Source organism: Mustela nigripes, chromosome 2 (genome assembly GCF_022355385.1).
Source record: "Mustela nigripes isolate SB6536 chromosome 2, MUSNIG.SB6536, whole genome shotgun sequence".
Taxonomy (NCBI): Eukaryota; Metazoa; Chordata; class Mammalia; order Carnivora; family Mustelidae; genus Mustela; species Mustela nigripes.
Window position 1 is genome coordinate 77,890,491 of NC_081558.1, and position 15,251 is coordinate 77,905,741.

General features: G+C 41.5%; 2 protein-coding genes across 3 annotated transcripts in view; both read right to left on the bottom strand.

The window, feature by feature from the left end:
• The window catches only part of RARB (retinoic acid receptor beta), a 165,961-nt gene that overhangs the window by 67,057 nt on the left and 83,653 nt on the right, over window positions 1-15,251 (bottom strand). The gene's annotated exons all lie outside the window — the stretch shown is intronic.
• On the bottom strand, window positions 12,662-13,417 carry LOC132009954 (transcription factor BTF3-like). The gene has a single exon (XM_059387961.1). It carries the CDS (start codon window positions 13,395-13,397, stop codon window positions 12,909-12,911), a length of 489 nt encoding a protein of 162 aa, XP_059243944.1. The 5' UTR covers window positions 13,398-13,417; the 3' UTR covers window positions 12,662-12,908.

The window sequence follows — 15,251 nt, forward strand, 5'->3', positions numbered from 1 at the left end:
TTCCTTTTTAATTTTACCACATTTCCATCCATAAAGGAAAGGCGGTTTTTGTTTTGAGTGGTTTGAAATTTATATAAATGAAAACATCTATAATTTTCTGTGACTTAATCCTATGGTAGGAGGCAACCCAAGATTCATTCATATTCTGCACTATACAATTTCATTGCCATATAGAATTTCATAGTTTGAGTTTACTTCTGTATTCTACTGCTGTGGAAAATTGAATTATTTCCAGCATTTTGCTACTTTGAATACGGCTGGCTAGGAGCATTCTTGTATACATTTTTCTAGGAGGAGAACACACAAATATATCCACGAGAGAATATGATTGGGTCACCAGGTATACATAGCTTCCACTTTACCAGATAATGCTAAATTATTTTTTCAAAGCTGTTGAAACAGCTATGAAACATCTAAACAACTATGAATACTATTTCAGTTACTCCTCATCTCATTCCCCTATTGAACAATTTTCAGAAAGAGAGAGCCATGGTTGGATTTTCTTTTTTTGCCTCTGAAAGACCACCATGATCAAGAGAAAATATGAGAAAAGAACATGGCTGAAGATTGTGAAGGAGAGAACATTCTAACTTGCAAAGAATAGATCAGATTCATAGACAGGTTCTTAGTGAAGTGGGTCTTTATGGTTCTATTATTATTATTTTTTTAATGGTTCTATTTTAAGAAGATGGCAACCTTCTCGAAGTTGCTGGCCCACTTCTAGAAATGGATCCGTTAGGTGATTCTATGTAGAGTGGCCTACTGGTGATGTACAAACAAGATAGAAGCCTTCCACCTCCATAAGGCTGCTCATTTCCAGCTTCACTAGCATAGGGAATATGATGGGTGAGTTACCTCAGTTTCAACCCAGAAGAGGGATGGTCCTAGACTCCTGACCCACCACCACCCTAGTTCGGTGCCACTAAAACGCAGTAAACAGGGTCTGAGGTCAATGTTGCATGGAGTTGTCTTGCCTCAAGAGGGAGCACCTGAAACTCCACTCATAATCCCGCCTCACCCCTCCCCAGATGGGACTGGCCTAGAGTGAATGCTGGAAACTTAGGCCAACTGTCCTTCAGGAGTTTAATTGACCATTTCAAAACTGTTTGACAAACTTCCTTGAACTCCATGTTGGCCAAGCTCTTTCTCCAGAATCTTGATGCCTGGCTTCAAGTCTGTCTTTCTTTCTTCCTCAACATCCACCAGCCTCTTTCTTTTCTCCTGGTGCCAACTCCCCAGACATTACCAATTAGTCAAACATCAGTGTTTGGCAAGCATTTTCCTCAGGCTTCTGGCTCCGCCTGTGGAGCACCTCGTCCACAGGCCTCCCGCCTGGCTTTGTGAGGGGCCTTGTTGCTAGAGCAAAAGCAGTGCTCATTATGCTCTGAATAGGAAAGACTGAGGTAAAGAAACAAACAGCAAGAAATCTGGGGGAAAAAAGGCTTCTTTTCCTGAGGTTTACAGAGTGAATTGTTTGTTTTTCTTTTAAGTTCTGTGGAGGCAAAGATAATTACCAACATTTAATTTTTATTCATTCAAGGAGAAATAATCACATTTAGGTTTGTTAGCAGAATGCCAACGACATCTAGTTACCCTCAAAAAGAAAAACAAACCAAAAAAACCTTCTTTGCCTTGAGACATAGGGTAATAGTTGTTCTTTGTTCCACTTTCCCTATGCTTAGAAGGATCTGGACTAAATGCTTCATGCAGAAGCTAATCCTGTCACACACTCCTGAGGTTGGCTTAGCCCCATTCTGTACTGAAGAAAACTCCAGTTCACAGACAGCCTGGAGCTGAAATTGAACTGACAGCTGACTGCCATCAAAGTCCAGCTTTCTTAACCACTACCCTAAGGGAACTGGTTTACTGGAAACATACAATGATCATTCATGATCAACTTTAGTGCTTCTCTAAAGCTGAAGGACTCCCAGGTAGGTAGGTCTTCTTTTGGAGGAAATCAAGTCAAAGTGCCCACCACTGGGTATATTAACAGTGGCTCACAGGGATCTCTGGAGCTTTTACCTCACTGAGGAATAAGCTAGAACACTGAATGTTTAGGGCTGTGGTTCAAAATTGTGGTCACTGAATTACTATCAAAACAAACAAACAAACAAACAAACAAAAAACCCCAGAATTTGGAGGGCTGGCAAGAAAGAATAGAAACTGAAGGTTCTCAACTACACATCTGGGCCAGGAAAGGAATCATTACCACCACTGACCCTGTGTGACCTCAAGCAAGTGACCTGCCTTCTTTAAGCTTTAAGTTCCTTATCTGTATAATATGCTGGATGGGGGCACCTGGGTGACTGAGTGGGTTAAGCCTCTGTTTCCAGCTCAGGTCATGATCTCAGGCTCCTAAGATTGAGCCCTGCATTGGGCTCTCTGCTCAGCGGGGAGCCTGCGTCTCTCTCTCTCTCTCTCTCTCTCTCTCTCTGTCTGCCTACTCGTGATCTCTCTCTCTCTCTCTCTAATAAATAAATAAAATCTTAAAAAAAAAAAAAAAGAGGCTTAATGGTGTCAACCTCATAGGACAGTCCTAAGGATGAACTGAAGTAGCCTATAAAAAAACAGCCAGCACACTACCTGGCCCAAAGAAGACTTCAAAAAAGCTGGTTCTCAACACAGCCTGCTTCCAGGTAATTACATAAAATGATCACTCGCCCAGCTGACCACTCACTCAGTTGCTTAACCACAAATAAGGTCTTCTGGCAGGATTGCTGGTAAATAATGTAACACCATCACCAGCAGAGCTCCATCACTAAAATCATGAGAGAGGAATCATGGGAAAGAAGGGACCCACTCAAAGGGGAACACTTCTAGAAACCAGTGTAAATGTCATTCTGTTCTACAGGTTGAGACTGGCCTGCCAGAACTGTACTGAAGGCCAGAGAACTAGTAACCACCCATCCATCTACTCATCTCCCCCCCACCACTCACCTATCCAAACACCGCCCACACCCATCCATCCATCCAAACATCCATCTATCCAACATTCCCATGTGCCTTTTATGTGCTATATCCTGTCTCTTCTACCTCCAATTTACCAAACCCATCCACTTCTCTTTACTTTCAAATTTTATTTTTCACTTTCCTTTATTGTCACTACCACCGTCTCAGACCAAGGCATCGTCAGCTCTTCCCTGGACTTCTTAACTGGTTGTCCCACTTTAATTCCCAGCTCTTTCCCCAACTCATTCCCCACACAGGAGGCCGAGCAGTCAATAATTTAAAGCCACAGATATGATGTACCTCAGTGTTCATCATTTATCAATGGCACCACACCACAATAAAGATAAAACCAAATTCCTTCACATGGGCTACAAAAGCCTGCTAATCTGGTCCTTGGCTTCCTCTCCAATGTTATGCTAGACCACATCTCCCCACGCTCATTAGCCTGGCCCCAGTGATTTCTTTCATGTGGTTCCCAGAGGACACCAAAATTATTCTAGCCTTAGACCTTCTCTCAAGTGGTTCCCACTGCCTATAATAGCCTCTCCCCTCTAAATACATGGTCAGCTCCTTTTCACACTTGCCTCACTGCAGTCTTCTCTCATCAGCCAATTCTAAGTCCTTTCTCCTACTTATTTTCTATTACAGATTGATTTTTAACTACACAGTTGACCTTTGACCAACATGAGTTTGAACTTTTTCTGTCTACTTATATACACATTTTTTTTTTTCCGGTAAACACAGAACATCTTTTTATTACCATTTTCTTTGCTCTAGCTTACTCTACTATGAGAATACAGTACATGACACATATAACAGAAAAATAAGTTAAACCATGGCTTACATCACCGGTAAGGCTTTTGGTCACCAGTAGGATTTCTGACTGTGCAGGCAGTCAGGGCCCCTCACCCATGCGTTGTTCAAGGGGCAACTGACTATGCATTTCTTTGCCTCCTAATTTAACGTCTACCTGACCTGCAGAATGAAAGCTCCAAGAGCACAGCCATGATCATGTCTGCCTCATTTATCATCCAACCTTCAGCATACGGCTTGGAGCTTTGCACCTGCTGTTCCTCTGCCTGGAATTCTCTTTCCCTAGTATCTACCTGGCTTGCTCCCTCACTTCCTGCCTGAATAGTACCTTGCCAGACAGAACCTCCCTGTTCATCCTTTATTAAATAGCCCCCATAGGCCCCAAATACTCCTGTTTTGAGTCATAGGTATTGGCTACCATGTTGTACAGCCCAGTTCTAAGCAGTGATGGCCATGTGATGTATTATGGAAAATTGCTGATTAATAACATCTGGCTGGGCACCTGGGTGGCTCAGTGGGTTAAAGCCTCTGCCTTTGGCTCAGGTCATGATCTCAGGGTCCTGGGATCGAACCCCATATCGGGCTCTCTGCTCTGCGGGGAGCCTGCCTCCTCCTCTTTCTCTGCCTGCCTCTCTGCCTACTTGTGGTCTCTCTCTGTCAAATAAATAAATAAATAATCTTAAAAAAAAAAAAAAAACAAAAACATCTGGCTATCCTCTCCTCCCACCCCAAACAAAAGCTCCATGACAACAAGGGCTTTTTTCAATGTTGATTCTCAGGACTTAGAACATATGATCTATAGTGCAGGTCATATATTGGTATACTATCAGTCATTTGGTTGGAAGACCAAATGGTAAATACTCAAGAAATATGTGAATAAGTGAGTGAACTCATGAGCCAGAAACTGTATTTGCCGGGGACACAGGAGGAGGTTTATGAAACAATGCAGTTAAAATTTCTGACCTCAAGAACCTTCCTACTGAAGACTGGAGACAGGGGCAAGTTGGTGTCACATATGTGTTTCTGTCGCCTTCCTACCTGCATCCCCTGTCTGCTCCTTCTAACGCCAGCTCTCTCTCTACCCCTCCTGCCTCTGCTTCTTCCTTCAAAATGACACCAGGCTTTAATTTTATGTATCTTGTTTTTGCCTTGACATGAATATCGGTGCTTTACTCCAAGACAGACAGAAGAAAACAACCTCTGGGAATTCTGCGAGTACTGGTGTTTTGGGCCATCCATTTAGCACTACACATTTGGGGGTTTTTGAAGAGATCTGTCAGAACGCTTTATGAGGTTGTGAAATAACCTGAAAGTTGAAAACTTCCACAGAAATCCTAATTTCGGATTGTATTCCCAGAGCCATAAAAGCAAACCTTTCAAAATGAAGAGAAGAGGGAGGGACGGAGTGGGGGTGGGGCGGGGAAAGGACTTCTTTTGAACGTGTTTGTTAGACTACGGTTGTAATGCTTGCCTTTATGAGATGAAAAGGATTTGTACTAAGTTACTCAGGAGCCTCATCTTTATTCCAACCAAGATGGAGAAGATGGCAGTAACAATGGGCCTTTTCAAATCTAACCCTAATTCCTACTGGGAAAAGGTTCTGGTTAAATTATCCTTTGATCTTCCTCTTTGGGCCAACACCTTGACTAAAGAGAGCTGAAGAAACCACTAACGCGCTTTACCTTTTGTTCAATCTGAATTTTCAAGGCGTTCGTTTAAAATGAACGTTTAGGCCGGGTGCCGTGGCAACGAAAGTAGGTCACCATGATTGGGTTGCGTGTCTTTCTGACTCCATTAGTGCTGTCAGGTGACTATCCATGCTCAGACTCCTCCGAAAGCAAGCGTTTGCATCAGCCACACGTTGTGCGGGGGGGGGGGGGGGGGGGGGGCAGCGTTCCATTTAGCTCTGACTTCAAAACCCTTCTTAGCTCAAGAATTCCCGTTACTTTTTAAACAAATTCCCTTCCAGCCGCAATGAGCAACCTGTTCTGTATCGAGGGCACAGCTGCGAAAACCCACAGAAAATTAAATGTGCATCCGCCTTAGGCATTGCCCATAGGATGCGATGCTACAACTTTGTCAGAGGCAGTTTTCAAATTGTACTTTATACAGGAAGGGGAATGAGAGACTTTTTTTTTTCCTTCTGCTAAAAATGGCCCGTTTAAAAAAATTATGCCATGTTACTAATAGGTCCTGTGAAAGAGAAAGAGTGTAAAAATCACTGCAGAAGTTTTATGGTTATTCTCCCCCCTCCCCTTTCAATTCTGAGAGTGTGAGTGAGGGCTGATTTTTTATTCAAAAAGGGAAGTGATAGGTAAGCTTTTTTCCTCAACATTTTCAAAAAGCACTTGTTAAGCAATTTTTGAGGAAGCTGTATAAAGTACATGGAGTAGACACGGTCCCTGACTTCTAGATGCTCCTCATTTGCAGTTTATTTAGCTCAGCTGGTGAAGCGCTCTCCTAGGAGTGGGGTGCTACAGCAATAAGGGTGCTCTCCTCAGAAGCAGGGCACCCACGTTCTATTTCTGGTACCACACTATTAGCCGTGGACACTAACACGTCAACGGCTAATAATGAAAGTCAACGAAAATACAAATTTCGTTGTATACATCTTATATCCCTGAGTCTTACTGGATTTTTCAGTATCTCCCTTGTTTGCTTCCCATGATACTTGCCAAGATCCCACTGCTTGAAGGTGATGATTGCTCACGTTAAGGACCATTTGCTTTGTAAAACCTGACCCCATGCCCTCTTTAAACAGTGACTGCCCAACTTCAACTGTGTATCTGAAAAAAAAAGCCTTCCCACTGATAAGGATTTGATTTTTCCAGCAAGAGGAAAGCAAGAGATCAGAAATCAAGTAGAAGCATGAGAAGAAAAGCATTCCCTTGGACGGACATCCTCAACTTCTCATGTATGAAGAGAAAATGCTTCTGATTAAGTCAGCAGAACTTACTGGAAGCCAGAGGTATTTTCAATACATTCAGGCGCATGTTTATCGTGACATCACTTTGTGTTGGGTACTGGGCTTCCGAGCAAAGTCACCAGCTGAAACATTTATATGTGTTAAATCTGAACTCTGGTGAGCAAGAGAACATTCTAGATAGCTCCATAAAAATGCTGACCATTCAAACTGGATTCTAATCATGCATTCATTTGTTCCTTATCCAGTGCCTACTGAAGCCATGCCTGGATGGACTCCTGGAGACCAGCCAGCCTGGGTCTCCTGCTCTATGGACAAAACCCTGAAGCAAGAATGTAGGGCCTTACCTCATAATACCCAAACATACAGGTCTACTACAGGCATAGGGCATGGAGAACAGGACAGAGGCTCCTCGGGAATGGGGCTGCTCAGAGCTCTGTGAGAATCTGCAGACCTCTCACTTCTCCAGAGCTGGGCTTCCAGACCAAATTTTGTGCCATGGTTGATTCTGGGCCAGACCTTACCCATGTTCTCCATCTTTGCTCTCCCTGCCAAGTGCCCCCAAATCAAAAAGCGAACACTTGGTTCCTCGAAAATATTAAAAAAGTAACTGAACCTGCCACTTTTCCCCGGGAACTTTACTTTCATGGAATTATAAAGAAAACCTTACTACTAAGTGAAGAACCCTTCAAAGCCAAGGATGGGCAGCCAGTGATGAGTGGGCTTCGCCTAATAAGACTTGGAGTGTGGGGGATGGGTGAATACTGTCACCTACTCCTAAATACACCCAGCTTCTCACTCCTCCTTAGAGATTATCTACACCCATTCTCTTCATTTCTCCCTTCCCGACTACTGCCTAGAGAGTCTCAAGGCTGGGCAAATATAAATCTTCTTAAGGATTTTTAAATCTACATATTCATGTGCAAGACCTAGAAACTGTAGAGTACACAACTACCACTTCATTTCTCTTATGCCAAGCCCGTTAACTGTCTCGCGACTACTTCTGCTTATTTCGTATTATATATTTTCTTGGGCAAGGTAATTAACCTCTTTGCGTCGGGTACTTCATGTCGAAAATGGTGTTACTCTTTCATAGCACGCCCTACATTAAGAGGTGACGCAGGAAGAAAAAAGAGAAAGAAAAGTCAATCTTGGCACATCACATGTTCCTAAACTGCTCGACAATTCTCTGTCTACTTTTAGGAGCAGGGCACAGTATGAATTCGGTTTTACTATAATTGTGTCCTGGAAGTAAATATGATTTCCAATGAAGAGATCTTACTGATTCTAATTAAAGAAATGTTGCAGTCTTTTGTCTCAGATGGGGTGACGTCTGAAAAGGATTCTACCAATCACCACCTCCATGGCCCAGAGTTACAGATGTGTAATGCCCAGCGAGGTAACCTGTACATAGTCACCCAGCTAGTGAGGGGCATGGCCACTCCCTCTGTCTCAACTTTGGGATTCTCAGTGTATTGCTTTTTAACAGACCATGATTAAAAGAGGCTACAGAAGATCTATTCATGCCTAGTACACAGATTTCTTCTCCATTTATTAATGAGTTACAGTCCAGGAGAACCAAAGCCCCAGTGACTCTCATTTTTTTTTTTAAACATCCTAGAAACTGTCAGACACCCCAGGAATAACTTAGGAGCTGTCAGCTTCCTGCAGTTGATTCACCCTTGAAGCAGAAACCCCTGCAATGAGTTTGGATGTGAGGTGATGTTCCATGCACCCCCGGTTTCATATAATTAGATTCAAGGAGGAAACTCTAGAAAAGATGGTTGTATCTTTTAGGTGAGCAAAGTTGGAACATTAAGTAGGTCAGGAAAGTTCTACTGGCACAAGAATCTGCATCGAGTACATTTTTCCACTGGAGATAGGCTCTGAGCACATGGGAAGTCATGGGGAATGGGATTTCAGGAGGTAAGTCCTACCATGTCTCCCAATGGGGGACTTCCTCGGTAGCCATGGGCCAATAAAACTCACCACAATGACCTCTCCTGTTTCTTAAGCATTTGGATTCATTAAAGTACTTTCACAGCTTTTCCTACTCTTGAGATTTTATTTTCACAAAGAATAGAAATGTAGATCTTCATATGACAAGTTACTAAACATAGACAGTGGCTGTTCTCTGCATTGGAGTCTGTTTTTATGATGGTCCCAGACACCACACTAATTTACTTAGTGTCTTTTTTTTTTTTTTTAAGATTTCATTTATTTATTTGACAGAGAGAAATCACAAATAGGGAGAGACAGGCAGAGAGAGAGAGAGAGAGAGAGAGAAGCAGGCTCCCTGCTGAGCAGAGAGCCCAATACGGGACTCGATCCCAGGACCCTGAGATCATGACCCGAGCCGAAGGCAGCGGATTAACCCACTGAGCCACCCAGGCGCCCCAGTGTCTTTGTTTTAAGTTCCACTTTGGTTGTTTAGAAAAGGCACTGGTGTAGAGTAATATGTTCTTCACGAGTGGTTTTAAGTTTTAAAGCATTTCATTATATATAATGTATGAAGTTCACCAGAACATGTGAATGTTCAGACAAAGAGAAGTCATTGTGGGATGCTACCTGTTCCAGCTTTGGTACTACCACTCACCGCATTACTCTCTCTCCTTCTACAATGGTTTTCAGAGACAATTTCTAGGCAAGAAAATCAAGCCCATTTATTCAGTCACTACTTATTTTATCTTAAAAAGAGTCATCAGTGGGATGCTCAAGTTCTCATTTGTGTGTGTGCAAAGAAGAGAGATGGCTTTATGGTTCGCTGCACTTCTATCCAGAACAAAATCCTTTTAATTTTCCTCCAACATGAAAAGATTTTGGGGTGATACTAGGAAAGGACTTGTTTATGAATTTCCAGTCCAAAGTTAAAATTAGATGTGATCCCTACTGAATTACCAAGATATGATTGTAAGGCACATTACCTTGTGAAGTGGACAGTAACGAATTTGCAGTTATAAATGGCACATATGTCTGGCATGGAACTAAACTCTCATAACTGGTGATTGAATTAAAATAGAAAATTTAAAGAGAGGGAATGGATTATGGCAGGGGTTGGCAAACTCCTCCCGAAAGGACCAGACAGTACATACTTGAGACTTTGCAGTCTGTATGGTCTCTGTCCTAACTACTCAATTCTGCTGTTACAGCAGGGAAGCAGCTGTAGATAATATGTAAATGAATGTACGTGGCTGTATTCCAATAAAATTTTATTGATCAAAACAGGCGGTGGGCCAGATTTGGCTCACAGGCTTAAGTCTGCTGACCCCTGATTTATGTCTATTAAACTGAAGTAAAAATGGATGTTATCCTCAGAAATCAAGATGTCTAAATGTATGGGAATGGATTTGTCCCTTGTTGAGGAAACAGAAAAATGCAAAAACAGTGCTGGTATCTATTTCCTCAACCGTTTCTGTCTACAGCACTGTCAATGCCCAGTGTTACTTAGCCTCAACTGCTTGACAGTTAGGGACACAGAAGTTCTACCTCGATCAATCTGTTAACCTCTTTCCTTTAAAAAAAAAAAAAAAAAAGCTTTTCTTCTTTATCAGACAACTAACAAATGTGCAGAGGCTAAATAATAAAATGGAAACAATGATAAGCTCAAGAAAATATGACAATAGCTTTTAACATATTTATCTGTATCTTCCAAGCTTTGTTTTTACAAATAGGAGATCAAACTGTGCACAGTCTTGGTTTATATTTTCTAATTTAATAAGACATCTAGTTTTTGCTAAAATAAAAAGAAATGCTGCATTGGGATACCTCAGTTGGTTAAGCGTCCGCCTTTGCTTAGGTCATGATCCGAGGGTCCTGGGATCGAGTCTTGCATCGAGCTCCTTGCTCAATGAGAAGCCTGCTTCTCCCTCTGCTTGCTGCTCCGTTCCCCCCCCCCCCACCCCCGCTGGCTTGTGTGCTCTCTCTCTTGCTCTCTAACAACTAAATAAATAAAATCTTTAAAAAAAATTAGAAATGTAATATTATCAGTCATCAGGAAGATTCAAACAAACACCACTGATGAGATATCATTTCATATCCAAAAGGATGTCAAAATTAAAAAGACTGAAATAGCAAGGCTTGGCAAGGGCATGAAACAACAGAATTCACACAGATTGCTGATGGAGTATAAACGGTAGGTAGAATCTTCGGAAAACTGGCCATTTTTAATGAAGTGACGTGCACGTGCCCCTATGACCCAGTAATTCTGCTCCAGAGTATGTACCTAAGAGAGGTAAGCGTCTATGTCCCCGACAAAGCATATATGAGGATCTTCGTGACAGTTTTAATTATAACAGCTCCAAACTGGAAACAACCCTAACATCCACTGAGGTAAGAACTGTTTATCTATAAAATGAAGTACTACTACTCAGCAAAATACTGAGCGAACAACTGATACCTGCACCGATATTGAAAAATCCTACATAGTGATGAATGAAAAGCACGTAACACAAAAGTGTAGACTATGATTGCATGTAGATGAAGTTCAACAGGCAAAACTAATGTCTGATGGGAGACATCAGAATGGTTTACCTTCACACGTGACCACCACCAAAATCAAGACAGGGAATGTTCCAAAGCCACAAAGTTCCCTTAGTCTCGTTCTAATACCTTGACTTAAAAGGTGGTTAGAAAGATGGAGATCTTTATCAAAGTTTATTGAACAGTATACTTTAGCTTTGTATAATTAAGATATGTAAATTATACCTTGATAAATAGAAAAATGCTCTAAAATACCACCGATTTTTGCCTTAAAAGGGAAGATCAAACAGAAACTGAGGAGATACCTAGAAAGGCAGCATTTGAAGGAGAGAGCTTGTAAACAATCAAATTCGAAATGGAACAAGGAGCACAGCTAACCCTTGTTTTGAGGTGACAATCTTTACTGACTCTTCAATTTCATGTCTATAATTATTTCTTTTGGAGTCTAGGGCCATACAAATTGTCTTGCTTTTCTTTGCTCTGTTTATTCCAATTTGGAAAACAGATGAGATTTAACTACAAGGAAGGATGTCCTAAGGAAGAGCAATGAAAAAATGTCAAGGACATCCTAAATGACATCTCCCAGTACTCTCTTTATACGGACTCATGGGAGACATTCATCTCCAACATCAGTGTCTGGAAAAATCTGTGATTCTTCAGCATAATGAGGCTGTTTTCATCTTGTGGACACCAAGAATCCTGCTACTGACTTCATCCCTGTTTTGCTCTACCAAGAACACCAAACCAAATGGGACCCTTGTCTAATATACATATACCTCAGTGACCTCATCTGACTTTAAAGCTCATTTTCCTCTTTTCCCTTAAGTTAGTCAGCCTAATATATATTGGTAGTTGTTTTTTAAATTAAGATACAATTCACATCCTCATACTTTTGAAAGTGTGAAATTCAGTAGTTTTTAATATTTTCCTGAAGCTGTAATATTTCCTCCCTCAAGAGAAACACATTAGCAGTCACTCTCCATTCCCCAATCTCTCCAGCCCCTGGGAACTACTACTATTCTAGAAATCTGCCTATTCTGAACATTTTATGTAGGTGAATTTGTAGTCTGTAGCCTCTCAAGGCTGGCTTCTTTGACCAAGCATAATGTCTTCCAGGGTCTTCCATGTTGTACCACGTTATCAGTACATCATTCCTTTTTATGGCGGAGTAATCCACTGCATGGAAGTACTATTTGTCTCTCCCTTAATTGACATTTCGGGTGTTTCTACTTTGCGGCTATTATGAATAATGCGCTAACATTCCTCTCAAGTTTTTATGGGGATGCGTGTTCTCATTTCTCTCAGGTAAACACATAAGAGAACGGATGGCTTATACGGTAAGCTCTGTGTTTAATTTTTTGAGGAATGACAAAACTGTTTTCTAAAGTGGCTTCACCATTTTACCACCACTTTACACTCCCACCAGCAGTGTGTAAGGGTCCAAATTTCTGCTTATCTTTGCCAGTATCTGTTACTGTCTTTTTTTTTCCCTAGGCAAAGAACTTTATTAATCTTATTTCAAACTTTATTCCCAGGCTTCTTCAGCTTAATAAGCTGCAAAGAATGAATTGTGTATAAGCAAAAACTGAAAAGAGCTGCAGTGTCCAAGGGGCTTGGGCTTAAAAATATTAGAGATCTAGATTTTATCAGATCCATGAACAAAATTTTAAAAAGTAGTCATAATATAAAATAGCAGCTCCCAGTAACTTCTTTAAGTTTTATCTTCTTCAGAAATCGACTCAATTCAGTTTGCTTCATTCTTGGAAGCTTCATCAAAATTCTCAACAAGATCTGGAACTTCATCATCATCATCCTCTCCGGTAGCAAGTGGTGCTTTTCCATCCACAGATTGTTTGGGCAGAGCTTCAGCCAGTCTTCTTAAACTAGTCAGACTGTCTGCACCAAGTTGGTTTAAGATACTGGGTAGCATTTCTGTCAGCTGCTTTGTCTCAGCATGGCCTGTAATGGTGAAAGTGTTCGCTGCCAGCGATGCCTGAACTTTGGGGTTGTTAAAGTGGATCACTGTTCCTTGGTTTGTGAACATAGCCACTTCTTCAATACCAGAGATATTGTTTACCCCTAACTTCTTTAAGGAGAACTGAAGTTTTTTATCATTTGCTGTAGCTGTACTATGAACCACCTTCATCTTTTGGCGAGCAGTTCCTTTCCCACCAACGCGCACTTGTGCTTGCAGTTTGGCGAGTTTCTCCTGGTTCATGATAGTTTCTTTCATCTTGTTGGAGCGGAAATGGGACCGCGCAGGGGACTAGGGTTGACGCTCAGGGGGTCTTGGGCGGACCAGCTGAGATTAGGTGCACACACGTGGGGATGCAAGATGGCAGCTCTGTTACTGTCTTTTTGATGTGGGTGTGGAGTGATACCTACTGTGATTTTGATTTGTATTTCCCCAATGATCAATGATGTGAGCATTATTTCATGTGCTTATTGACCATTAGTTTAACTTTTTTCCTAAAATATCTCTTTAAGGGATACCTAGGTAGCTCAGTTGGTTAAGTGTCTGCCTTGGGCTCAAGTCATGATTGCAGGGTCCTGGGATAGAGTCCCAAATAGGGCTCCCCGCCCAGCGGGAAGCCTACTTCTCCCTCTGCCTGCTGCTCCCCTTGCTTGAACTCACTTGCTCGCTCTCTCTGAAAAATAAATCTTAAGTAAAAGTCTCTTCAAATCTATTGCCCATTTAAAAATGGGTTGTCTTATTGTTGAGTTGTAATCTTTTAAAAAATACTTTTAGAAACAATATGTTTTTAAAAAATTTAGAGAGAGACAGGGGCACCTGGGTGCCTCAGTGGGTTAAAGCCTCTGCCTTAGGTTCAGGTCATGATCCCAGAGTCCTGGGATGGAGCCCCACATCAGGCTCTCCACTCCTTGGGAAGCCTGCTTTCTCCTCTCTCTCTCTGCCTACTTGTGATCTCTGTCTGTCAAATACATAAATTTAAAAAATCTTTTAAAAAAAATTTAGAGAGAGAGACTGAGAGAGCATGAACAAGTGGAGGGAGGGAGAGGGGATCTTTAAGCAGACACCCTGCTGAGGGCAGAGCCCACTGTGGGGCTCAATCTCATGAACCATGAGATCATGACCTGAGCTGAAACCAAGAGTCAGATACCTAACCAAGTGAGCCACCCAGAGGTCTCTAATAATACTTTTTAAAACGCCTTTGCATTCTTGAAATCTTGCCATTTGCCACGACATGGATGGAACTAGAAGGTACTATGCTGAGCAAAATAAACCAATCAGAGAAAGACAATTATCATACAACCTCCCTGATATGAGGAAGTTGAGAGGCAAAGTGTGGGGTTTGGGGAGTAGGGAAGGAAAAAATGAAACAAGATGGCATCTGGAGGGAGACAAACCATAAGAGACTCTTAATCACACAAAACAAACTGAGGGTTGCTGGGGGGAGGTGGGTAGGGAGAGGGTGGTGGGATTATGGACATTGGGGAGGGTATGTGCTATGGTGAGTGCTGTGAAGTGTGTAAACCTGGCGATTCACAGACCTGTACCCCGGGGGCTAATAATACATTATATGTTAATAAAAAATGAAAAATTAAAAAAAATAAAACACCTTTGCATTCTTTGAAGATGGCATTGAGAGCTAAATATATCTCTATAAAAAGGGTCAGAGTTTATATTTATCAATTTACAGAAATGCTACTTCCATTAGTTTTGATATGTTTAAAGTCATATTCTATACCCTAAATTAACTCTAATGTACCATCCATCCCACCAAACCGATGTCTTCATATCTAAATTTCTGAGGCTGAATTAATTGTTGGACTGCCAATGGGCATTAGGAAAGGATAGCAATTTTTACTGTCTTCTTTTCTGCTGTCAGTATATATTAAATACTTTTTAAAACTAATAAAAAGGACAAGGAAATTAAGATAGGCTTTCTGTAAATCTAGAGCTCTTTCTTTCAATCTGAACAGTCTCACAGAGAAATGACTCTGATGGCTGTGAAAGCAAGAAGAAAAGAGAAGAGAAAAGAAGGGGGAAAAAAGTATGTTTTCTATTCTATCAAACATTCTTGTTAAATTCTTAAACCAGTCTCAATTTGGTCACTTACTAAAG

Excerpts from the sequence above, each read along its gene's own strand:
- LOC132009954 (XM_059387961.1), bottom strand. The coding sequence starts at position 13,397 with ATGAAAGAAACTATCATGAACCAGGAGAAACTCGCCAAACTGCAAGCA.